Here is a 27,651-nt window from a genome sequence, read left to right as displayed (position 1 = left end):
ATTCAAATAAGATAAATCTGACTTTGAATTAAGCATTGTGAAAATTAAGGGGTGAACAATATTGTCTCACTTTGCCAGAGTGAAAACAGGCGGAGGTAAACAATGAGGTTCATTTGCCACGCCTTCAGGGTGTTGCCCAGCAATTCAGATGAACCCTCTGAATTGGCTTACAGATGACCTCTGTAAATTCATCATTAATAGTCACAACTGGGTGATGTGTGATGGGATCACAGTTCTTCTCACCTGTCAGATATTTTAGAGCAGCAAACATGCAAGTCAATTAAACTGATGTGAGAACAAGAGGGAGCACCATCGTGCCAGACCCAGCTCCTCTCTCATCCCCTGGTCTCCAACAAGTTAGGTCAGCTCTTCTCTCCCCAGCACCTAGGGAAGTTCAGATGCTGGAATAACCACCAGATGATGAGATTTCCCAAAATTTTTTGATTGCCTGAATTCCAATGTATTTTTTTGGCATTTCTTTTAGTCTTGGAGCAAAAACAGTGCTTACACTCACCTTACTGAATTCAATTATTCTGGTATATGCTTGTATAATAAGCAATTTAACTCTTTTGCTGGACAAGAGCCAAAGTAAGGAAGTGTTTGCTGCAGACAGCCAAGATTATTTCTGACTGGATGTCTCACTACAGATCTCAGTCAATTCTTTTGCCTCCTCAGTTTGGATTCATTTTAAAACTACTATTGTGCTTATTAAAAAAAAAAAAAAGGAAGTGGAAGAGTCCTCTGGTCTTCTCCCAGAAATACTGAGTTGTAGTGAAAGTAAACTTTGCTATATCTAAAATGGAGATTAACAAAAAGCTGCCTAAGGATCTAAGATTGTCCTCCTTTAAATGTTAGTCCAGAGTGCTGTGAAGTATATTCAGAAACTGTCATTTTCAGATCTTAACTAAAGATGAGGAAATAAATATTTGCAAAACAACCCAAAACTTCTTTGTTTTCATTATGCAACTGCATTAGTGCTGTTGGGTTATGATTTTTTTCAACATATCTGTAAACCTATTGAAGCTATTCATTTATTGGCTGCTATGCTTCCAGTAAATGAAAACCATGTAAATCATGTAAATAAAACAGCTAACTAGAAATGCCACAAAAAAATTCAATTTTGAAGCAAGGCTGTAAGTGAGTTGGAAAACACTCATAGCCTCAACAAGCCTTAATTCTGTTGAACTAAAACTTTTGTGTTACTTCTATTTCTGGATGTTCTCACCTACTTCATAACCTGTCCACATGATTTCTGTGCCTCAGGAGACACCCGCCTATGGGGATTCCTCCCCTGCCTTGCAGATGGGGACAGCCAGTAATCAACCATTTATTATCCCACTGATGAAGTCAAGCCACACACATCTGCAGTGTGCTGAAACTTCCCCCTTCAGCAGCTTGTTACATTTTTATTTTCCCCCAATTCAAAATGCCAGCCAGGTAGAAAGATGAATTTTCCCATACATTGTTTCCTGGACCAAGACCTGGCAGGGTTCAGCTGACTGGGATTACAGCTGCACTCTCGGATGGGAAGTGCCTGGGTTTTCAACCTACGGCAGACACCTTTATCTCACCACAGAAATTTTGACACAAGAATAGCAGGTCTTTTTTGTCAGCTCTGTAAAATACACTTTTTTGTCAGCTCTGTAAAATCTTTTTTATCTTCCAACCAATATCAATTTCAGTAAAACATTTCCTGAGTATTTTGCTCTTGGCATACAAGTTACATATTAGAAGTATCCAGTCCATGGCAGTGGTGATTAAAAGATCTTCTCAACCTGTAGCATCTCATCAACACAAAAACATCCTTCCTTGACAAGGCAGCTATGAACAAAAGCAGTTTGATTATGGCAAGATGTCAGTAAACAGGCACCAAGGGCAGCTTTGAACAATGCTCATTCTGGGTTCTGAGTGAGTTACCACCTCATGGTTATGCTGTGGTTTAAGCAGCACTGTCTCTATGCCACATCTATGTGAAGTAAGCAGAAGGGAGTGTGAGAAACCACACACTTGCATCATGCTGGCTCTCGCCATTTCTGATGGCCACGGACAGATTTACCAGGACACAATCATGTCTAAGCTCCAGTAGTGCACCTCTGCAAATTCCAAGCAGCATTTCCAGGAAACAGTAAGGGGAGTAAGCAATGAAATAATGGTAAAACAAAGGTTTATTCTTGGTGGTAAAAGACCAGCTTAATTCTCTGTGTTCCCACACAAGCAATCACACTATTAAAATGAATTAACCACTCTGAATAAGCATTAGGAAAATACATTTTATTTTCCAACAGTGCCCTGAGCCTGTTTCAATTTAAGTGGGGCACAAGCTCTTAGCATCTGGTCTGTGACTCTTGGAGCTCCTCTAAAGCTGTCTTGCAGCTAACTCTGCTCTCCTTTCTTCCCCTGGCATTCTGCTGAAATGCATCTGCTTGTCCTGTGACACAAATCTGAGGTAACTTGGATAAAAACGTGTAGCCAGTTCTCACAAATCCATGGAAACAAGCACAAAGGACCAAGACACTGCTGAGGAAGCCCGCTGGCAAGTGGGTAAAGGCAGGGGTTGTGGCTATGCTGAGGAGCTCAGCCCGTCAAGGCTGCAATACCCCACCTCAAGCAGTGTTTGCCTTCAGCGCAAGGTGCTGGGAATAAGAGGTGGCTGCAAACAGAACCAACAGCAGGCCACAAAGGGTCAAAAAGATAAGGGAATAGCAAACACCTGCAAGTTATGCGTTACCTGTGGCACAGTAACTTCAACTATTTGCAATAAATACAGGAGAATTCAGTCCAGCATCACTCCAAAAAAGGAAGTTTCCCAGGTGCAGAGTGCAGGCAGCTGGAGCACGCTCAAAGCCACTTGCAGTAGTCAAAGGCAGTCCTGCTCCTGGCAATGGGGCTGAGCAACAGCCTCCAGCACCACCCCAATGCTCTGGAACAGCTCAGAAGCTGTTTGAGGCCTGATGACACCCAGAACAGCTGCAGCTAACCCAAAACTTCTACTGGCTTCCTGGCTAATCAAGCTCCTCACAAGCAAGACCTGACCATCCCACAAGTACAAACTTAGCCAAGCAGCTGAGGCTTATTGTCACATAATAGACAATAGCTAAGAAGAGGCTAAGAAGCACCTAGACTTCAAAAATGATGAGAGTTATGAAAATAACATCTTCAAAAGAGAAACATGGGATAGTGTAAAAATCCACCTTGCTCAGGGACACATAGTGTCAGGGTCTTTGCAGGTTAATTTGAACTTTCTTTCCCATATAGCAGAAGACTTCCTGAAAATGGATAGAGCTGAATTCAAGCTGGAAACTGAGCATGATTCAACCAACGTCAGCACTGCTCTGCAAGGAACAACCAAACCCAGAAGGTGTGAGTACATTTGGGGCATCTCTCTCTCATAGATCTGGAAGCTGCTTATCTGTTAATGACAAATACTTCCAAAACGTGGAGCAGAAAGCAGACATGTGCACTAGGAAAGAATGAGCTGAACCATCCTCTGCTTGTACTATCCACATGCAAACTCCTTCAACATTACACAACACAATACAAAGACAGATGAGAACTGGTATGTCCCTTAAAACTCTCAATTCATTCTGTACAGCAGACATAGATTTCATTGTAACTGCTTCCTGCCTTTTGGCAAAATTAATAAAAAAATGTATTCAACAGCTCTGCCACTCACTGGCCTGAAACACAGGTCTCACTTTTCCTGCCACCAGTGCAACTACGTGAAGCTCCTTCCCTAACCTGGTCTCTATTTCCTGTCAGTAACAATGGTTCTGTATTTTTTTTCCCCTGTTGAATTCAGCTTTATTCAATTCCATCTCAAGCTTCTTGTTTGTTGTACCTTCTTGGTGGCTTCCTAATAGCCCCATGTCTCTGTTTTCAGAAATGACTTGTACAACATGATCTTAACCCTGTACTGAAAAGCGAGCACCAAGCTACATCTGTAATGTGCAGAGCCAAGTCCCCTGCAAAGAGAAACAACCCGAGCACAAGAATCAGTGATTTCAGGTGAAGGAACTGGACAAAAACAATTTTCAAGAGACAGCTTAACAAAACAAACCGTCCTCCATTTGGGCCCAAGTAGAACAAGACTGGCCTGTAAAAACATTTTCAAATGAAAAGTCATTTTCAAAAAGAATTCTTGACAAGATTCATATCAACTGTGGTTTTCCAGCTCAGACCCTGAGAACCACATTCTGTTCTCATTTACATCAGAGCAAAGCTCAAAGCTTGATGAAATATTTGATGTTCAACCTAATGTAAATGAGAGCAGAATTTGGTCCAAAATATCCTGTTTTCCCTACTGACTTTATTACAGGGTAAGTGTAAGGCAGGAGTTCAGGTTTCTTTTGAAGTTATTTTATGGCAAGGAGATAGAGTGGCACAGATCTAGTTCAACAAGTCTAATCTGTCCTAAATACTCACACAGTGCCTGATGAAAGACCACAGAAAAGTTATGCAGCCCTGCAACGCATAGTTACAGAAGCCACACAAATATTACTGAGCTTACAGCAATTTAAATTGGAAGTATACTGCTAGAAATCTAACCCTGAGTACTTTATATGTCAGCAACTGAGAGATTCTCAATATACCAGTTGAACGAGTTATAAACATGAAAACTTGAAACCATTACTGAAAACTTGCCTAGGAGGAAACTGGAAAACAACAGCACAATTAGATACAAAGAACAGCTAAATGCAGAATTGAGAAAAGTGAAATCCCCTTCTTGCATACTCGCTTCACCTGCAACATCCAACAACAGCATAATTAGATACAAAGAACAGCTAAATGCAGAATTAAGAAAAGTGAAATCCCCTTCTTGCAAACTCACTTCACCTGCAATATGCAACAGTTCTGCTATAGCAAACAACTCGATCAAGCACAAACAGGAATGGAATAAGTAAATAATGGCAGATAAACTGAATGTTTTACATAGGAACTTTTGAATGTCAGGAGGAGAAAAGAGAGATGACAGAGAAAAACTTCACTAAAGATATCAGGAAGGCAGGAAAGTAAATGGGACTGTATACATCCTTCCCTGTGATATGTGAAGGGCCTATTTAATGAGGCTTACAGACCATCTCAAGCAGTGGTGTTTTGCCCAGTTTATCAGTAACCCCTCACACCATCCTCCCTAATGAGTCATATTTCTTCTATAGTATATTGCCAGAAGAATTTAAGACTGGAATAACAGCATTGTACCTTGCATATTTACAGCACTTTCCCCATTTAAAGCGCTTCTCTCATATTACCCAGTTGTTCTTCTTAACAACCTCATCTGCATTTGCTTCCGTGATTCCTTCATTTCAGAAAGGTGCAAAGAATAAGATACTGGCAGCTTGCCCAAGGCTACAGATGAATAAACTAAAGAACCAAACTACAAGTTCCAGTTCTCTGCTGCACTACAGGACTGAAGACCTTTCCCCAGCTGGAAGCAGAATGTCTTATTTCCATGTTCTGACCATCCCTCCCACTGGTATAGCCCAGAAGCAAAATTTTGTCCATGGTCACACAACGAACACTTCCAGCTCGACTTCTGCTTCACAGCTGGGGAAGCCTCCCCAGCAGCTGTGCCATTCCCATTTATCTCTCTCCTTCAGTAGCTCTGCACACACAACACAGCTAGGACAGGTTTAGTCTTGCAAAGCTGAGGTTTCTACAACAGGCCTGCACTGGAGATTACTTCAGACCTTTTGTTCTGGCTCTGTATAATGATGAGCACCTCAGAAACACAGCTAATTGTCTACAACATGCAATTATTTACAGGGAATGTAAATCAGAGATTGGTATCTCCCAACCAGAAATAATTCCCCAAACAAAAAAAAAGCAAAAAAAATGACAACTTGGCTTGTTGATCATCTGCATTAACCCACTTAAAGGAACAGCGGCATTAAGGAAAAACATGCTACATGTTTATACACAGTCCAGTCAGGACTCATCAAGTCTTAACAATTTTTGAGCTGGAAAGTCTAGATCCATTTTTTTCTTTGATAATATATTCACACATATAACCAATATCCAAAATAAACTATAACAGCAGCTTTCTAGGGCTTGATTCCCCCACTAGTGCTTCTGAACCTTCATACAATGTTCTCAAATCCCACCAACTACTGTATGCAAACGTGATACACTTGAACATATACACCTATGAATGACACATTTCTGTCCCACTTGAGCGAACTGGAATACCTGTATTGATTTCAGCAGTCAGTGTTCCATCACAGAGACTTGATTTTGTAGTTTATTCACAAATAAAATTCCTACTGATAGTAAAACCAGGAGGTTTGGGTTTCAAGAGCTTCTGTAAACACCTCTGAAAATGGGAGACCTTATACACCAGTCCTGGTTGTTTCAGAGACATAAGAATTGGAGTAAAACTCTCAAGACCTTCATCAATTTTTCACTTCAGGAACACAGCTTGACTGACCAAAATGTAAAGGGAGCAATTCACAGTCTGGATTCATCTTGTTGGGATTATGGCTCTTACACCCAAACATGAACAAAATGATGGCACTGACACCACTGTCTACTTCTTTGCAAATCAAAGTGACTTAAGGAAAATCTACGGTATTGGAAAGTCTTTACTCTAGGAAATCTAGCTGAATGAGAAAACCATAGCCAATAGTAAGAGGACTATCAACACACACCAAATTCTAATAAAGCAGAATAAAGTACCTCCTTAAAGTTATCGAACGCCGATAAAATGATTTCATGTCCTCCTCTGACAAGGCAAACAGCTGCTAGAAGTTCTAAGACAAGGGCCTTTGTCCTGTGAAGAAACAAAACAGTAACCGTCAATGATCATCATGTGCTGAACCACCTTCTTTCTACCTGCTGGAAACAGATGTGGAGATATAGGGAGACATGATTTACATCCTGTGTATTTTTAAATCTCCAAAAACTAGTAAACCTGCAAGATGCATCATCCAGGGCATTTTGACTCTCCCAGGATCATGCAGCTTTGCCCCAGTTTAATGCTACTAAAAACATGCAAAACTTTAAATCACAAACTGCATTTGTGGAAATTCAAGCAAACCAAAGGCAGTTGCATAACTCTGGTAAAGGCAAACAACATCAGCCTTTGATAGCTTGTTCTCCCAGAGAGTTCGCCTGCACAAACCCAAAGAGAAGGCAGTTTTACACAAGCCAGGATCACCACACATCAGCCATTAGTCTTCACGGCAACACAGCCCATTTCACTAAGCCCAGTTTTTAATGAATGTGCTTATAATTCAAATCTGTATTTCTCCTGATACAAATCTGAATTATTTTCTACAATTCGTATTATTGATAGCCATTAAAAAAAAAAAGACATGGTTCACTGCAGTAAATATAGGATGCCTTAGCATGTCTTTCCCCTCTTGAATGAGAAATCTGGGCAACTCATTGACTGCAGCACTATTAATGAGGGAAAACAACACAGGCATATTAATGAGGGAAGACAACAGAGTACTGAGAGAAAAGCATGCAACAGACTCAGTGTAACCCTAATATAAACCATCCCCAGTATTTTCTTACAGGGTTCACGTAAGGTAAAAGCACCAACTGGACTTTATGGCCAGATGAGCTTTGAGCAGGTAGTAAAATCATGCAGACACATGAAATTAGTCTCATGCTAAAGCATTTACTCAAACCAGATGTTACAGAAAAAGAAATACCTTTTGGCTCTCAAAGTGTCAAGGTTATCTTTGGAAACCAGATAAAATGTTCATTTTCCTAGGAAATTTTAAATGTATAGTTTTCAATTCTTACTCATCCTTTTTTTTTTTTTCCTGCCACAAGAAGAAAACTCAAGCTCTTTCAGATAGCATCAAGGAGCTCTTACTACAGATCTTATCCCCTCCAACGGCAGGCTAGGAGCTGTGTGTGTGGAGAGAGGGGAGGGTGATATCTGTGGGCAGTGCACTCAGGGGATGCCCAGGTCTCTGGTGCTGCCCAGAGCACTCACTCACCAGCTGCCCACACATCTGGGGTGGAGACAGGGAGTGGACAGGTACAGCTGTGTCTGTGGCATCCATATGGGCACAACCAGAGAAGAGGGAGTCCCTACAGTCATCATTCACCTGGCCTGCTAAATCCTGCAGCACTCAGCTAGCAGCATGAATGGTCTGGGAATGGGATCACCTCTGCAGCATCTCTCAGAGCTGCTGCGTCCCTTTTTGCATACCCCAACCAACCCTAAGCAATCAAACCTCAGGTTTCTTCAAGAATTATGATGGGGCTAAAACAAAAAAGAAATCAGTTTGGAACAGCAATAACATTACGTTTTGTCTTCAGCCAGATTTGAAAGTAATTTTTCTTTTATAAATAGAAATTTATATAACCCACTTCTTCGAAAAATTAAAACTCCGGCTCTCTTGATCATGATTTCCAGGCACAGGACACCAAAATTGATAAAAACAATAAATTTCCTATACCCTTCCCATTTATCCCATGCCTAGGCTCCTAGGCTTGCTGACTTAGGGCTAAATGAAAGAAAGGAAGGAAGTACCTACTTCCATCAGGACAAAATTTCAAGCAGTGAAAGACAAGCAGACAACCAATGCAAAGGATATATAGATACACACACACATATATAGTGCTCTTTAGTTTTGTTTCATCTTCTAGTTTTACCTTTCCTTGCAAACATCAGTACGTCAGATTTGGTTTCATTAGACATGCAAGAGGTTCTTGGCTCCAGGCTTTGCTGGAAGTGGCTGCCAGGGTCACAGATGTGTGGGGGAAAAGAGGGGACATAGCTTCGCAGCCATCATTTCCCCTGCACAATTACAACATCACTGCTGTGGCTGAACAGCAACCCAATACAGAACGAAAAATTTCAAACCTAAGGAACTTTTAGACAAAATTCTGTAAAGATTTTCCTACTCTTCAGGAAAATCCCATGCTAAGCTGCTCATTATCAGCAGGGTCTGCTTTGCACTGCAATATTGCTGGAATGCTTAAGCACCAAACTTTCACCTGATGATCTTAAGGTCCTTTCCAACCCTAACTATTCTGATTCTGTGATTCTATGAGTCATAGAACCATACAAAGGTTTAGACTGGAAGGGACCTTAAAGATCACCCAGTTCTAAACACCCTGCCACGGGCAGGGACACCTTTCACTAAACCAGGTTGCTCAAAGCCCTGTCCAACCTGGCCTTGAACACTTCCAGCAATGGGGCAGTGACAGCTTCTCTGGGCAGCCTGTGCCAGTGTCTCATCTTCTCTCTGCCATTTTAAAGCCATTCTGCCTTGTCATCTCCCTACAGGCCCTTGTTACAAGTCCCTCTCCAGCCTTCTCACTGGCTCCTTTAGGCACTGGAAGCTGCTCTAAGGTCTCCCTGAAGCCTTCTCTTCTCCAGGCTGAATGAGCCCAGCTCTCTCAGACTGTGAAACTAGATGGCAACTGCTCATCTATTTGCACAATTACACAGATTTAAGCCAATTCAGAATGAATTCTGATTTTTGCTATGGGTTTATTCATAAACATACCCCTGCAAAACTTTAGGTACTCTTTATTTGCCTACTTCTTAAACTTTCTAAAAGCAAGTGCAGCGTACCTGGGATTCTTGTTGTTCAAACTTAGTGCAATTTCATTAACAGCATGTGGATGCGACATGACCATATTGAATCCATACTGAAAAGAGAAGGGTAAAATATTATTTCAGTTTTGAGACTGAAATTATTACTTTTAAAATCCAACACATTACATATCTCTGACCATATCTGAAGGCAGTCTATCACAACACTGTAAGCCAAACAAAATGTTGTAGAGTTTACTAAATCAGCCAGAACATTTCCATATACCACCGTGCCTAACAACTGCTCTGCCACAGTGTCAAAAGTACTTGGTTTAGCCATGTCAGCCAACTAAAAGGGGTCCCAGAGCTGCTCCTACACCATTAACAACCCCTCTGCTGCTCCTTTCCTCCTCTCCAGCTCCTTTTAAATTTTGACAGCAAACTATATAATTAACTCTCTAAAGAGGATTTTGCAATTCAGCGGCCAAAATCTCTTCTTTTCCAGGACACATGCTGCCATACAGCAACTGCATCATGCAGTTTTTGCACAAGTACTGCTGGCTCTGCTCTTAAAAAATGAAAAAAGAATTCCTTTGGAAAACACAGTATTGGTTATTAGCACAAGACCATTGTTGGCATCCTTCCCATCAGAGGTAAGATACCCTGTAAATCCCAAGGAGCTGGTATCCCCAAGGGCAGAGTTAACATACACAGCAGTATTACAAATACCTTGTATGACTGTACAATTTGTAATAAAAGTGTTCACCACAGGCTTTCTTTGAAGCACATACTTTTAGCTACTACTGTTTTAGCAAAAAATCCCAAGTCTCTGAAGCTACGTGGGCAGGCCATATGATCACAGCATCCCTCTAAAGAGAAAAAAAAACCTCTTGAAAATAAGATTAGCTTTGGTCTGTTTTATTCTTTGACTTGCAGTTACTGCAATTACCTTGCCATAAAAATGTAACAAAAGTAAAAGCTTGCACCTTCAATCAGTGTATAGCTCTTCTGAAAAATTTACGCATTTCCTGTTAGTACTAAATGCTGAGACAAACTGTAACTTCAATTGTGTAGCTGCATGTCTAATCAGTTAGTGCAAACTGCGCCCATCACTGCAAACAGGAATTGGCCCAGCATGCACATGCTCTTGTCTATATGTATCTTTACACCTGTACTAAATCATCTGCATGGGTACACAAGGACTGTGTTATATTGCTTCCCAGCCATACTGCCTGAGTAGGAATTTAAACCTTTGCATTAGTTTTTCTTCAACAATCAGCCACTAATCTTTTCCTCCCCCCTCCCAACAACAAAACAGTTATGTGATCCAAAAGAACAAAAAGGGAAATACCTGGTAATTCATTATGGCCCGTAAACACATGATGCAGACATGAACATCATCTTTTTTACTCACTAATCTGGAATTTTTTAGCGTTCTTCGGCTTGGCAAGGTGTTATACCTGCAAACAAAACCAGCTCTCATCAATCACAAGACTATTTTTAAGGTGGTAAGGATAAAGGAATATGAAAATGCAGACATCTTTAAGTTCTGCAGAGCAGACAACCATCGGACAATTGCAAATAAAGCGCAAAAAAGGTCGTGTGCTGTTTACACACTGGCAGTGTAGGGAGCTCAGGATGCACAGCTCCACGACAGGCTGCTAGCCACCCAGCCCCAGGCCAGCACAGACCACGAGATGCCAGTCCCAGCCCTTCCGCCCAGAGCTGCCCATGCCACCAGCCACAGTGTGACTTGTCTGGAGCCAGGTACCTCCGTCTCTCACAGCATGCAACATGGAAAAAATTATCCACCCACAAGGAGAGGTATTCCGGATTTTTTTCCCATGCAGTTTACTTCGCATGAGCAATGGCACAGGCTTTTAATGGAACTGAACATTTGTAGGCATCAGCAAATGTATTAATTCCTGCTGCATTCCATTTAAGAATGGTGCCTCTCTTCTATTCTGCAGCTGAGCTTCCTGAAAGTCCTCCAAATTATTTGAGGAAAATACAGCCCTTAGGAACTTTCCTCAGAACAGAGGCATTAATTATTTTAATGGTAACTCCCAACTAGTAAATCAACCTTGAATTCAATTAAATAAGTATACAGAATAAACACAAAGGGAAATCTTTAAATCTGTTGTTTCTATAGCATAGTAAATGAAAACCACATTTCATCTCTTCTTCAGATACTGCTTATTTTCTTTAAGAAAAAAACATGTTTCATGAGCTGAGCACAGGAAATTGGAGACAAAGAGACAGACTGCCATAGGAAATACGTGTCTGTTCTTATGTATTTGAAACTGAATAAGCAATGAGAAAATTATGCTTATGGTCAAAACCTTGTTTGACAGTGATGCTCTAACTGCTGCAATTGGCTGATGGTGTTCCTGGTGCCACCGGCAAGCCCCAGGACCAGCACAAGCCCCAGGACCAGCACAAGCCCCATCCAAGCTGCATGGATCTGCAGGGCCACCACAGCTATGGCAGGGACATGGAGGATGTCTGCAAAGCTGTGTAGGCTGCCCTAAGCAGCCCCAGCCAGCAGCATCATAGGTAATGCTGACAGCAAAGGCAAGGAGTGGTGTTTGGGCTTGGAAAAACACATTGATCCTGCTCCCCCCATTTACAGTGTAAAAACAGCCCAGAGAGAAGGTGCAGGCAGGTTCTCAATTAGTCACATGGCTGCAGAATACAGTTTTCTCCCGATTTAGACCAATGCAGGTGAGAGGAGAGACCAAAAGGGCATTGGCTCGCCAGCTAACAAAACCTCTAGGCAGGCACAGTAAGCCTTTTGCATTTCCAGTTATCACACTTGGACAGAGGAAGAAAGTATAAAATTTGCTGATAGAAAGACAAAAAAACAATGAGATGCATGTGCAGTGATGTGCAAATTCTGACATTTCTTACGCAAAAAGCAACTCCACTGGGGAAGGAAAGAAATTCGTAGACAAAGCTTGACCGCTGAAATAAAATACAACCTCCAGTAAAAACAAGGCTTCTTCAGACAACTGCAGTATTGCCTCACGCTCACCAACGCCACCTTTGGAGCCTGAAGAACATACAAGGGAAGGCTTCACTTCTGTTTGATTTGGGAAAACAACTGCACTGGGGGAAGCTGATGGGTTAAAGCATCCTTAGCTCTCACCACAGCCCCTAACCAGGAGTTAAATGTATCAGTGCTGATACCCAGCAATGACTCAAAGTATAACTGCAAACACAGACCGAGGCAGGACAAGAAGTGAGGTGGAGAAAAAGAGAGCTTCCAGGTGCCTTCCAGACCCAGGCTCTTCTGAGAACTATCCCAACACTCCAAGAAAGCATGGGTGTCACAGAAGAAGTCAGTGGGGAATGATCTGTAATTATGTGGCATCACACATAATTATCAGGTGACAGGATCAAAAGCAAACCTGGTAATTTTTGTGCTCTGGAGAGCAGGAGTTCAGCACCACCACTGCAGAGCCCAGAGCCTGGCACAGGCTCCAGAAGCACACCAATTCACAGAGGAAAAAAGTTCCATCAAGAACTATTAAACACAACATGCAAACCTTAGATCAGGATGCTTAAATCTCCAGAATGCTGGAAGCATACCTGCAGGAGTATGAACCAGGAGAAACATCTCTGGGTATCTGCCTTGCTAGTACTAAGCAAGTGCTCTAAGCATCTTCTGCACTAAGCATCTGCTCCTCAGCAATATGACAGAGGGGTGTTAGATACAGCTTTGTTGTTATCGCACTTCACTGTTTTCCTCTTTCCTCTCCATATTTTAAGTGCATCTTGGCAGCTACCCTGTTTATTGCTGATGCTGCTGTGCAGTTACTTGTCTAATCTGTGCTACTCATCTTGTTTAAAAGAGGTGTAACTTTTAAAATCCGTGATTAACATTATTATATTAATAACAGCAATTAATAATAACATATAACATTAATGATTAATAGTAATACATGAACAATAACAGACTTGTTTTATTCTGACTCACTAGCTCATTCTCTGACACAAAGAACATACTTGCAAATTTTCTAACTAAATACACAAACCAAACCAAATGAGGTAGCTCATAGCAGGGTCTGGGCACACAGTGTGCTGGGCAGTGATCACAGCTCAGCAGCACCCATGCCGTGTCTGCCTTCCTGGCTGCAGGAGCCCTCCCCACCCTGCAGCTCCAGCACAGGACAAAAGCAGAACACACAGCAAGCTCAGAAGCGCAATGCCAAACCATCCTGCCCATGGACAGCCAGTGACTCTCGGGCTTCAGCAATTACTTCCCTTTGCTTCATTTTCCAAGAGTGCCAAGATGAAATAAACCCCAAAATTCAAAGCAGAATTCAGCCAAACTACTTTTTTTTTTTTCCATAGATATGAATGCATAAATCAGCTCAGGGTGCTCCAGACGGTTTTCAGGTTTGCAGGAAACATGACCTGCTTTTGCCTGAGAACAGTGAGTGGTTAATGCATGGGAGCTGTGTTTCGGGAACCAGACCTGAGGAGGAATGCAGGATGTGCCTTGGAGGACCAGGACAGGACAAGGTTGTTCCCTGCACTGCAGGGCCATCGCAGCTGCCCCGAAGCCACCATGAGCACTTGGGATGGGTGCTGCACTGTACCTCACACCTTGGCTCCAGGGCACTTTGTCCAGCTGCTCCTGGTGGGAATGGGACAGGTCAAGGAGCTCCAGCCAGGCTGTACTGCCTGTGTCCCCATGGATAGGCTGAGTGCCCACACACAGACCCTGTGCTTGGAGACTCATTTGTTCCCCAAATCTCCCTTATCAAGACAAAAGAGGAGTACTTCAACTTTTAACTGGGAACCCTATGCTGAGTCTGAACTGCGAAGCATGGAAGCACCGCCAGTGTTGTCTGGAGAATGTATAACTAGCATATTTCCATACATTCATTCACTAAATATGAAAAACACTGCAGTCAGAAGATTTAAAAGTCATTTCTAGTCATACAGAGATAGTTCCTAAAATTATTTATCTCTCTTTTAAACTACTAAAGGCTGCATACATTATTTTCCTTCAAATTGTAAATAAACAGAATTAGATCGTTATCGTGCCACTGCAGAAGAGAAAAAAAATCTTCCTCAGGGCCTGGTGTATAAACTCCTTCAATTTCAGAATGCCTTTAACCATCTGACAAAGTTTTGTCAACTGTACAAAATGGGAGAAAGTCTTCTTAAACTAATAAAAAATGACCATAAAACCAGAATTCGGCATTTCCAGCTGCTTGGGGAGTGAGGAGAAACTGAATCATGGAGCAAGCATACTCTGCAATGCAGCAGAACCCTGAAGCATGCTGAGTTTGAGCTCCCTGGGCACTCAGCTTGATGACTCAGTTTGGGATCCAGCCACCCAGATGGAATCTTCTCAGGCTGGGAGATGGAGATACTCCCCTCCACACTGCTCACTACCTTTTTAGGCACCTTATCAAAAGCCCTGCACTGCTGACTAATGCAGGCACCAAAACGAAGGACTGAGGTGAAAACAGTATTCACTTCTTTTGAAGAGATGGAAAAGACTTGATGAGGTCTGCAAACATCCTGTATAGCAGTACCTGCCTGCAGGAAAACTGCTATTTTGAAGCCTGGATATGTTCACTTGGAGGAGTCTTATGACCAGCCATATAGGCAGAGCCAGAGGTAGCTGTTGTGTTCTCTTCCCAAAACTAAGACAACCTTCACCTCTGGGACTCTGCTCCAGCCTCAAGCTGCACATCATGCTCTCTCTGCAGCAGTCCTCCTGCCCTCCCCACCATCCTGTACACTCCTAATTGGCAGTGTGCTACTCAACGATATCACCAGTGATATTCAGAGCCCGCAGCCTCCGGCTTGCAGAGATTCCACCTGTGTTAGTTTACGATTAGGCTGAGAAATGAGTATGGAATACACAATTGAGAGCTGCAGTGCAGAGAAGATATCTCTGGCACAGATGGGATTCTGCCCTAGATTTAGATTGCTTCCCTTCAACAGATGCAAATTTCTTCACAGAGACATGAATGCCAAGAATTAATAGGGATTTTTTTTTTTTTTTTTTACAGAAACTCTTCTACAACGACTCTGCACACTGGAACTAAGAAGGCTCAAGATGCTTTGCCTGAATTAGCAGCAACTGCAACGACCCCTAATGTTATTTGTTTCCTTCATAAAGGCAAGACAGACCAGCAGTAGCTCTAACACCTCCCTTTATGCGACATGAGCCAAACCAAGGTGGATGATCTTCATTTGCTTTTATTTCATTTCTTGTTACTAAACATTAGGCTGATCCGAGCATCGGGATGAGTCGTCGGTTTTGATTTCCTGTCTGCTGCAGGTCAAAGATTATGTCACCAAGAGTATATTTATCCTGATAATTAAACTCAGATGGTTCCGCTTTTATTTCTTCTGCCCCTCCTACATAAGAACTATAAAACCTTACTTCTGAAAACAGCAGAAACAGAAAACCTGACCACGTGCAAGCTCCTGCAGTGTGACATGCTTTCCTCCTGCCATCCACCAGCAGTGGGTATGGGATGTCACACGTGGAGAGAGAGCTGCTCCACAACTTCATGCCTTTGATGCTGGAGGCCGAGGGGGAGTACGCAGGATTCAGCGTCTCCACAGCTCGGACACTGCACCTGGGTGGGAAAACCAACCACTGTTAAAATCAAGGCTAAATCTGTGCTGAAACAGTATAGTTTAAGGTTCTTTTTCTCTCCCAGCTGTAACAGAAGTACATTTCTGTTCAAGAACAATTCATTTATCATTTTTATTCAATTTGTTAACAATTTAGTTAATGCAGTGCTTGTAAAGGCACTGCTGTGATGTCTCTGGAGACTAGGCTGGGCTTTTACCCACCAGCCTCCTACAGGAAGGTGAAAAGGACCATTCAGCCCAGCCAGCCTGAAGAAATTAATTTTGCTAAACTGCTCCTGCCTCCATGTCCCACTTACTTTGTTAACATTATCAGTGAGAACTGGTGAAAATATGAAGCGTGTCCCAGACTCAAACAGAACTTTATATAACCAAGACCTGAAAAACACAACATGCAAGGGCATCTTCTGGTACAAAACAGCTCACACTGACACTGAAGGCCCACAAATGAATAATCAAAACACCTACGCAACAAACTGGGATACTCAAAGTAAGTAAAAGCCCTTTCCACCATGGTAAGTGAGAACAAATCTCAATACAAGCTCCTGCCACCTCCACCAATGACAACAGGAGAACTAACATACTTAAAATGAGGACATGTGCCCAGTACAACAGTGCAGACTTCTAATGCACTGCATTAATAATGAATATAAATCATAGATGGTTATTCCCATCATTTTTGTCTCATTATCTGCTAAAGACTATCATGCCCTCATTTGCCTATACCAGCTCCCTCTGAGTAGGAGCAACAAGAGCAAAGGACAGAGATCCAGGGTGGACCAGCAGCTCACCCAACACTATGTGGGCAGGGACTGCTGATTTGCACCAGGGTTTAGTGGGGTTTGGATTGCCTTTCTGTAGTTTTGTTGTTGTTTGGAAGTGGTGGTGTTTGTATTATGAATGTACTTCTGACAGCAGAAAGGGACTTTGGATGGGGAAGGTCTTGGTGCTTCCTACTAATTTTGGATTTGTCTCATCTCGTAGAGGAAGTTACAAGCTGGGTCTGCTGGCCATGGGGACCCTGAACTTGCACCCTTCTGCAGGGAATGATGCCCAGAGAGGGAATGACCATGAGCCTGTGTTCAGTGGCCCCAGAAGCTTTAAAACCAGTGAGGAACAATCAACTCCTTCATTTGTGCAAGGGAAAAGAGAGCAGATAGCTGTGCTGCCCAAAAATGCTTCCTTTCTGCCACTTCAAACAGGGCAGGAAACCTGGGTTGGTCCCACACATGTAAAGAGAATAAATGACTTCAAGCCTGCTGTTTTTATCTTCATCTAACGGAATCTGGGAAAACTATTAATCCTTAAATCTGAGGACATATCTGCTACTTAAAAAAGATGAGAAAAGAAATGGAAACAGCCAGGTTCAGTCTTCCTTCCTCCTCCCATGCTACATAGCCAGTGTGCGTCTACAGATGCCAATGCACACCCAGGTGGCACTTAGCTCTGCTGTGTCATGTTCATCCCATGTAACCTCCTGCAAGGGAACAAGCGTGTTTCTTCACTTCCATAAACACACACAGGTGGGAATTCTCCCCCAGTTTGACCAGAAAAGTCACCTACAAATGTCCCATAACAAAACCAAGCAGGCTACATGAAAACAGGTACACGCTGCATTGGAGTTACCCTCAGCTGCCAGGGACACGGCTGCCTGTCTATGGTCTGTGAAAATCCTGGTCTTCAGACAGAGGAACCAGAAGAATTACAAGACCAACAACTGGCTGCTCGAAAATATACTCTGCTAAAGTAGCAAGTATCTGACACAAATTACGACGACAAAGTCAGCTGATCCCTGAACAGTGAATGTGCTAATGGCAAAGTCCAAATTAAATCTTTGTAGCATACAAAGTCAGTGTCAAATTTAAGTCCAATTGTTGAATGCTTTCAAAGCCCATTTATAGGTTAAGATACGTTTGCCTAGATTGCCCTCATTATGGACTCCACAGATTCTGAAGAATAAAGTAAGTTTCCCAGTTCCATCCATACAAAACATGAAGTATTTGCCTCAGAAGAAAGGGAATTTCTAATGGGTTGGGACATTACAAAGTCTGCATTAATATTTATCTGACAGGAGAGTATAACTCTCATATGAAAGTAATACTCCTCCTCCCCCAAAAAAGCAGCAATAAAACCCCCAAAGGTTCATCCCTGCTTTTATTCTTCTGCCCTCATTTTGGTGGTTGCTTCTCAAATCCCTGTCCCTCCTCCTAAAAAAAAAAACAAACCTCAGTTGCCAAGGAAACCCAGTGAGCAGGGAATTGGCAGGGTTTAACACTACTAAAAAAGACCTACTGGAAGCTAGTGAAAGTCACAATTAGAAATGGATAGCCTAAGCCACGCAAACGAAGAGAAAGCCTCCATGCCCACGTCACCGCTGGGGGAGTTCACACCACAGCAAGCTTGCCCATAACTGCTCACTACAATGGAGCCACACCGTTTGAAAGCATGCATGGGGTATAACCTTGCCAGCACTTCCTAGTGTTGCTTTGTGCTTACCTCCTGTTTGTTTTGTATAATTAAATCTCAGGGTTCTGAGGACTACAGCAGGTTTACTACTATTGAACCCTGAGGAGAGGCAGGAGAGTTGGTGCAATGACACTGCCATACAGACACCAAAAATGAAAAAACATTGTGTTAAAGCTGACAAGTTAAACAGTGTCTCCCCAAATCTTCTTGCTATTTTAATAAAAAGGAATCCAGGCCAAATCTGTTCTCATTTTTCATACTGGTAGGGCATTGAAGGGATGAGTCCAGCTCCTGAATTTTAAATTACCCTGTTAAGATTATCAGCCTACTCCTTCTTTATCCAAGAGGGAGGACCACTTCTTCTTTTCTCTCTATTTGAATGGGTTTCAATGCAAAGATAGAAGAGGAGCTTCCACACAGAAGAACCTATGGCTTGAGTCTCCATGTGCCCACAAATGCTAATTCCATGTAAATGTTGGACAGTTTTTACCTGCTGTCCAGGTAAAAAGATGGCTCTGCAGACAGGAGGCAGCACTTTGCTGAAAAACACTGTATTAGGTTACATTTTTGTGTCTGTCTGGATATGAGTGAAGTCTCTATTTGTAATAAAAAAGAAGAAATAAAACGGACAATGACTAAGGGCTCTATGTCTCAGGTATGAAAGTAATAATATTATCTGCAATATGATAAAGGAAATTTTACTTTTTTCCAAAGTAAAACACATTTTCTTTTAGAAAATCCCACTCTACAGAAGCAAACTACACTTTGAAGTTATAATGTGATAACCGCACGTTTTGGAACTGAAAACTCCCCCTGATGCTCAGGTGGTTGTTTTACCAAGACGTACTATTACCAGATTATAAGGCATGGGGAGCAGTGCTGGCCACATGGGTCCCATGCCCTGCACAGCCCATGTTGTGGGTAACCTTGCACCTGGGACTTACGAGGTTTTCCAGCTCGAAGCCTCATCAGCAGAGCACAAAGTGAAGCTGCTCCAGAGGCAGTTGGTTGAAAAGCAGTTATGGCAGCATTTGAACTGAAGTTGCTCAGGGAGAGAAACCAATCTGATGGTATGTGAAAGGCGGATGAGAGCAGAGGAAGGAAGGATGTGAGAGAAAGAGAATTGGAGAAAAAGATTTGAAAGAGGAAGGGGAATGAAGTGTGCAAGAAAGGAGACAGTGACATGGAAAAAAAAGAAGGTAAGGAATCAAGGAGGATGTAAAAAAAGGAAAAAAGGATGGAAGGAAACGAAGAGAAAAAAATGTAAGAGACATTTAACATATACCTGACACGCATTTCTACTGCAACTAATCACAAGCACGCCTCCCAAAGAGAGCAGAATCAGATATTCTCCTGCAAGACTCTACCATTTCTCTGTCACAGTAATTAAAGACCAAAGAAAACCAAAATCACTAAGAACACCTTTGTAATATTAAAAAAAATAATAATCAACTGGTCAAATGATTTTGTTGCACTCATAGGCTGTATTTCTTTACCAGAACTGTCTCCTTCTCTCTACTGCCTGATGTCTGTGAACAACATCTTCCAGGTATCATATCCACGACCACTCAGGCTGTAGACAGAAGACACCCAACATCATCTAAAGAGCTAATGTTACCATTGACTGACAAAATAAAACTGAACCTCTTGTCCAAGATGCAGGAAAAAGGTCCTCTTACTGGCTCCATCTTTTTTGGACTCTTCTATGCTCACAGTACTATGTAATAAAACTCCATAAAAGTCAAAAAGCATTCAGCACTCTGAGCTGCGCCCCTAGGTAACAGCACTGCCAGTTTAAAGGTAGTATTCAGTATGTTTTATAATGGTAAAGCATCAAAAGAATATAACAGAGTTGACTGTCATTCAGTCCTTTTCCACAAACTGGGTTAAAAAATCCCCAACAGTATTTCGAAAGAGACTTCACAGTAAAGCCCAGGGTGGTGCGAGAATTAACAGCAGGTTTGAAGACAAGTCTTGCTAATAGCAGCATGGAAGGAATGTGCTGCTAGAAGAGACCTTTTTGGATGAGACACCAGATCAGGGCACCAGACTGGCCAAGACCATGGAAATCTTGAGATACATTTTGGAGAAGAGGAATTGCTTCCTCTGTGCAAGCCACATTGTACCTGATGGAAATGTAACATACATCCTTAGACCATTCTGCCCTTGGAAAGGGAGGCAGAGTTATTCTTGTCTCTTCCTCAACTGCCCTGTGCTACTAGCTTAGCATTTCTTTCCACCTCAAAACCGTCACTACAATGACATGTTTCCAACATATGTCAAGCCTATACTGTGAAAAGAGGGAAGATGAAAATACTCTAATTGGAAAACCATACTAACTTTTCTCACTCTGGCTCTCGTTATTTGCAGATTACCCACTGCCTGATTAAAAGCCCTACCTTAAAGTCGAGTGTCTGCCAGAACGGGAAATGCTGTTGCCAACTGGTGAGGGTAAATTACTTCCTCTGTGCAGGTCCTCAATAGATCGGCTCCAAGGTTTGGACTTGTCCATTGAGTTTTCCACATTGTTCTCCAAACTTTCAAAGTCAAACCTGAAAGGAAATAGAAATTCCATCTCCAGGTTAGACAGAAAAAATGCACATAGTATTTTCCTTCCTGTTCGACATCTGCATATTTTAGTAGAATCAGAAACAAATAATTGTTTAGCTTTGGAAGAGACCTTCCAGGTCATCAAGTCCATCTGTTAATCCACCAAGTCTACCACTAAACTATGTCCTTAAGTGCCACATCTACGTGTCTCTTAAACATGGGTAGGTCCCAAAAGATATCAAAAAAGAAAGGAAGAAAGCAATGCAGGCTAACTTCCATTCGGCTGCAATTAAGTGTGAGCTTCAAATGCACAGTGCAACAAATTTGGACCTTGACAAAGGGAGCAGCTAACCACATGAGCATCCAATTTCAGAGGGATCAAACAGCTACGTATTATTCTACTTCAATGTAAAATAAATACAACATTGACTGCTTTGCTGATGAACAGGCTCTGCCTTGAAGAGTGGGAATGCTTAAAGCTGTCTCCATTTTATTTCAATAAATCAATACACTGTGCAAGTACTAATTCATTTTCCTCCACCAATATGTGACCCAGCATTCACACAGCGTTGTTGGCCCTCATGTATCTCCCAGCATATGTACTATATTATCATAATCATTACAGATTTTCTTTGATTTCTGACTCGTTGCCCATTGTACTGCTATTTCAAGCAAAAACTGCTTGTTCCCTTTACAGCTTTTGAGGTTATTACTCATGTTTACCACGTTAGAGAGAGGAAAAATGCAGCAAGCTAACTTGCATACATTCATATAATTTTAGGAAGAAAGCCTTTATACAAACGGCTCTTTTTTGCTATGCACAGTTTTTTCCAGTGTTAGCAACATTTTAAAACGTGTAATTTTCCTCCATTAACTTTACTGCAACCCCACTAAAAATCTCTCTTCTGTGCAACGATATACATACATCTTGATGGCATCTTTTCTAAAAATAAAATATCAACTCTACTCAGCTTGAGTTCCTAACTATATCTTTAACGTACTGCTTCTTTTCACACTTTCATGCCAAATTGTACTGCTGCAATATCCTGAATGAAAGCCTGTGGATATACAAAAACAGAACCTCAGCCGAACATCTATTTCCAATTGTATGATATAACAACTAATGAAAGCTGATTTTTTTCCCCGTGATTTCTTTTGAGTGTGTTTAATGATTTATTATCTAAATGACTAAATCTGACTCCCAGCTAGCCAGACATCAAACTGAAAAAGCTGTCTTGAAATTCCTTGAAATTGCTGTCCTACAACACATCTACTGCACAGGATGTCAACTGCTTTGCTTGTCAGGAGCCTTGTGAGAAGTAGTTTGCATGTGGATGTTACCTTGAACATGGTAGACAGTATTATAATGCCTTGGAGTTGGGTACTAATTACAAACTGATTCTTGCCTGCTTCCAGACATCTGCTGAGGTTTTTTTCACTGTGCTCCTAAGACAGTCAGAGGCCAAAGCTCAGTATGGTCTTAGAAATAATCTCAAGGCTTAAACTTTTTTTTTCTCTGCAAAATGTTATCACAGAATCATAGAATCAACTAGGTTGGGAAAGACCTTTAAGATCATCAAATCTGACTGTTACCCCAGGACTGCCTATGGTGCAATAGGTTTGCATAGGACCTCTGTAAGGCAATAGGTTTGCACTACTAGCATTTTCCCTGTTCTAATATGCATACTTAGTATTGTACCAAGCTACCAGCAGGAGAGCTCTGCTGCAGAGACAGCTGTGCCTCTGCCCTGGCATATCCTCCTCTTGTTCTGTATAGATGGCAGGGTTCTTGCTCTGCCTTGCAAGCCCAGAGAGTACGAGGCAAGTCTTACTTACGTGACTGCATACTGTGCAAATGACAAGTACTCCACCAGAACATCCAGGCCTTTGTTTTCTTCATTCAGGAACTCCCTGACCCATCTGTTAGAAAAATCATCAGACATCAGACCATTTAGTGATCTATGTGAAGTTACTGGAATTCTTGTCATATAAACTAGAGACAGAACCATTGCAGGAAAGGCAGCACTTCTGAGTAGACTTTTGCTTTCTCAATCAGGAGAATAGGGCTTTTTAAAAATGCTCTTTATTATTTAGAAGACTTTAAAACAGTCCTTTAGAGAACTTTACAAATATACTGAAACAAGCTTTTTTTGCAACACTATGATTGGAAAAATGCCACAAAATAAAAAAAAATAAAAAAAAACCATAACCCCCGTCCTATGCATACTCTGCATTGCTCAGAAACTAGGCATTTCCTCTTCCAAGTACTGAGCTCCAGAACTGGTAAGTGCCTTTCCCATCACAGTCGTGGTGCTGGAAGAGGCCATGGGTGCTGTGAGGAGTTCAGCTGCTACCCACCTTCACTCCAAACCTAGGCTCACCTCCAGCACACACTGCTGTGCAAACCACGAGGCAGTGACTACAGCCACCTTCTAATGCATGAGTCACAGGGACCTGGCTTATTTTTTATCACATTCTTATCTCTAGCAGTCTTTGAAAGCATACAGACAGCACACCAGCAAAAGAGTGACATCTTGGATGTACATTTAACAGTAACTTTGCCTTCTGTTTTTTTTTTTTTTTAAAGGTATTAAACTGTTACTGCAAATTTGGGCTACTAAGAGTTATGCAAAATAATCTGCAATTTGGAAAAGTCTGTTACCTTCCAAAGCTTTCAAAACCTCAAAAACATGATGTAAAGTTTGAACCAGTCCTGAATCAGCTTCTGGTCCCAAGACGCAGAGGTAAGACCAGTGGCAATGCAGATGGGAACGACATGTTTGATAAGGAACTAAGTCTCTGGTGATTCCTTTAGTTTTGCTATTTGAGAGGAAGCTATTTGTGGAAGTAAAACCCTGGTAACATTACTCACAGTCAGGCTTCATGAACTGCATCATGTAAAAGCTATAAAACAGCATGGGGGTGTTTTTCATACATGTACTTATAGCTGCAGTACTGTTATTTTTCTAGATACATAATGCCCACTCTTGCTCTGACTGACTTAGGAAGAGCAGAAGTTAACTGCAATCATTTTGCAGCCTTCACAGAGATGTGGATGAACCTCATCATGAAAGAATTAGAGTTGAATTATTCTCCTGAGATGCCCAGTTATCCCTTAACTGAGCCGTTCAGGCTTTAATAATCAATCAAGTGGTATCACTGCTTCACATGCAAAGAGGTATTTCCTCAAAGACATCCATCAATAGATGTAAAAAAAAATTTAAAAATTCTTAAACCAGATGTCATCACAAATTCTTACCCGATGTGATTTGTTCTTAAAGAAATTTCCAGTTCTCGGAGTACCTGAGTAGACTCTTGGACTCGTCTTCTGAATTTCTGTAATTGCGCAAGCAGGCAAAAAAAAAACATTTAGATTCATGCGATGCTATTAAAAATATCAACACCTCATGAAGCACAGATTGAATAAATAAAATATTAAGGTAGAGTGAGAACCCCTTTAAATCCTTAAGAATGCAACAGCAACAGTCTGGCAGTCAACAAAAACATGCACCAAAAAAAAAATAATTTCCGTTCCCATGCACATTTTTGAGTTTCTAGTATTAAAACAATTAAAAGCCTGTAGATAGACATGTCTTTATAATACAAGCTTATTATTATATATTATATATGTAATATATATTATCTATTTTATATATATAGATACTAAACCGGTACATAGATACCGTTTTACTGTTGAACTCTCCATTGAGAGCTACAGTGTTTGGGCTTCATTTCCAGTCTGGTGCTTTAATCTTGCTCTCGTGACTTTACACCCACACCATAAAACCTGCCATCCTTTCTGTAAAATTACCAGATCTGTGGGTGTGAGCCAATAATGAAATACACATGTGCTGCCATCTGCATGCTGTAATAATCTGTGCACACTAAATTGTATTTCCAAAAACAGATGCTGGGGAAAGGCCATAAAATGGCAGAAGTAAGACACTGCAGTAGAAAGGAGACAAGGTTTTTTGTCATCTCCATATGGGAGGAGAAAGAGCAACCTAGGAAAACCTCACTGGGGGACAGTGAGAGACCCACTTCACTCCACATCTCAAAGCAGGCACTGGTCACAGCAGAAGATCTCTAAATGCACACTGACTCATCCTGAGTCAGGTCAAGCAGCTCATCTTCATTGTCTGCAAAACCAGCTTGCAGTAGGGCTGCAGTAGGGCTTTTGGTAAGCAGGCAGAGTGAGCCAGCAATGCATTCTCCTCTCCCAGTCAGAGAAAGACTGTCCCCTTCTCTCTTTCCTTCTGTTTCTTGTCCATGGAAAAGTACTAAAACAGCTGGATAAATTATCCTGGAGCAGTTATTCTGGTAAATTCTCATTTGTGAACAAGGTAAATGAGAGCAGAAGTGGATGGGCAATCGTATCTTAGAACTGCAGTACTTAACAACCAACCTGGTCATCCTTTACCACGCACACAGAGTTGGTGTGTTTGGAAAGACTTTATAAAAGCTTAGGATGCAAGCAATGCGGCTGTGCAAGTAGGACTGCTCTGAATACAAGGGAAAAAAGGATTTGTTCTCAGTGCAACACAATAAAATCAAGGGTACTACTTGTCAGTTAATAATTCTCTTGACTTCATTTGCTGAGGTGAATATGATGAAAGGACAGGATTTACCTTGCCTTGCTGACCTATGTGAAAATTATCAGCTGCCTTTTTCACCAGTCTTCTATCACATGCTAGTTAGCACCACTGGCTTTCTTGAGGCAAGACTAAATCCCACCTTAGAAAGCCACTGGCAGACTGAAAAAAGAGGTCTCCCTGTAAAGTCCTAGTAGACAGAAGGTGCTATTAATTTTTACTTTGAAACAGGTCATTGAGAGCAGTAGAGTTTCTCTGGACCCTGGTTAATTATCTCAGTACAAAAACACAGTACCTTGTCTCTCAAGATAGTTTACACAATGTAATTGCAAGCAATATAAAACCTTAGCTCTCTAGAAGTAAAGGTAAAATACTGATGTAGCAAGACACAGGCAGCAGGCTGGGGTGAGAGGGCACAGCAGAAATAAGCAGCACGTTTCCACATGCCCCATGTGGGGCCGCCATTCCCCTAGGGGGGCCAGGCTGCTCTTGGCAACCATGGCAGAGAGCAATGAAAAGGCTCCATGCTTTACAGGACTCCAATAGCCACCAAACTGCAATTCCTTTAAAGATGCATACTTTCAACACTTCCATTTTCCTGTTTCAAAATTCAGCTCAGACGAAAAGCAACTGTTTTCCCAGGAAGAGCCACTATGACCCCAATTACAAGCCAAAAGGTACATTTTTCAGCAGCATTTGGAGCCACCTTCACTTGGCCACACTGCGGATCATCAGCCAAAATGCTGACACCACTTCAATTACAGCAATAATCCTGGTAAGATGAGCTCTCCCCACAATATCACGCATCCGTCCAGAAGCCCATTTGTAAATCTTTCCGCCTCACAGCGCAGGCTGAGGAAAGGCTGCTGGTGATACAGAATAACAAAACAAAAGAGAGGAACTCAATGGAGTTATTTTTAGGCTCCTTCAGTTTTGTCATTTGTCATGGGACTCTTATAGTGGTATTAGGATAAGAAAGGCTCCAATGTGTGCCCATGGAGTAACCACAGAGCAAAGCCAAACACTAAATGAATTTCAAAAACCCTTCAGGAGAAAACACACAAAGACCCCTGTTCACCATTATTTTATTTTTTCTTTAAACTACACTCGGCTACAGGCAAATTTAAGGGTTTCCTACCAAATGGTTTCCTACTCCTTGTCAGAGCCTGCAACAAGAGAAGCACTGTCAGAAGACATTACTGCAGCCCTGAAGACAGGAGCTAGTGACAGCACACTGGAGCACAGGGTGCCCAGTGTTTGCCCCTCGCCTGTTGCAGGGATGGAGGTGCACCTCCACCACAGCTGGAGCTGGCCCCAGCCTGGAAGCTTTGTGTCAAGATACATATTTTACCGCAGGGCACCAACCTCAGTTCATTGTACAGCCACACAAAGCAGCGATTGTGGAGGACAAGGCACAGCCAGTGAATGGCAGGATCTGTTATGCTTGTGCTGCCTTTTCTTGGTTTTGTTTTTTAAAGGCTATTACAACTATCAACACAGGATATGAGCCGATATCCAAAGTGGTTAAATACCAAAGGTTCAGCAATGGTCCTCTAAATGGGATGTAGGTTTACTGTCACCCTAGAATCCAAGAGGCTATTACTAAGCCCATCAAAGCAGTGCAGAAATATCAGAACCAGCCACAAATACAAGCAGGTACAGAAACTATATTCAGGGATGTACAACATTCACATGAAGTCATTGTATGGCTATGATTATGAAAGGCCAAGTGAAGTTCCCAAGTCTTTCACAACTGATTATCCAACTATTTTGGAAAAACAATACATAGAAGGATGGATGAGACTCTGCCATGTAAATACACCCCAGGTTATACCTTTACTTCACAACCCTGAAACTGCAGATGAGACTGCAAGTGAGAGGGGAGCTGTGCCAGCTGTATTTAACTGCTGTCACGCA

At 41.9% G+C, this 27,651-nt stretch overlaps 1 protein-coding gene across 9 annotated transcripts in view; it reads right to left on the bottom strand.

Annotated features, from left to right (window-relative positions):
• The window catches only part of FMNL2 (formin like 2), a 146,830-nt gene that overhangs the window by 31,395 nt on the left and 87,784 nt on the right, over positions 1–27,651 (bottom strand). For all 9 annotated transcript variants that reach the window (XM_062637797.1, XM_062637796.1, XM_062637799.1 and 6 more), the window contains exons 4-9: positions 24,402–24,478; positions 22,979–23,062; positions 20,992–21,144; positions 10,851–10,959; positions 9,539–9,615; positions 6,673–6,766 (exon numbers count right to left, since the gene is read on the bottom strand). In XM_062637797.1, the coding sequence (XP_062493781.1) occupies positions 6,673–6,766; positions 9,539–9,615; positions 10,851–10,959; positions 20,992–21,144; positions 22,979–23,062; positions 24,402–24,478 (594 nt within the window). The remainder of the gene's footprint in view (positions 1–6,672; positions 6,767–9,538; positions 9,616–10,850; positions 10,960–20,991; positions 21,145–22,978; positions 23,063–24,401; positions 24,479–27,651) is intronic.

The sequence above is a fragment of the Pezoporus occidentalis genome, unplaced genomic scaffold (genome assembly GCF_034315485.1).
Source record: "Pezoporus occidentalis ecotype Australia unplaced genomic scaffold, CSIRO_AGI_Poc_V1 ctg54, whole genome shotgun sequence".
Taxonomy (NCBI): domain Eukaryota; kingdom Metazoa; phylum Chordata; class Aves; order Psittaciformes; family Psittacidae; genus Pezoporus; species Pezoporus occidentalis.
Note: the sequence above shows the minus strand (reverse complement) of the source record. Positions and strands in the feature narration are given on the sequence as shown.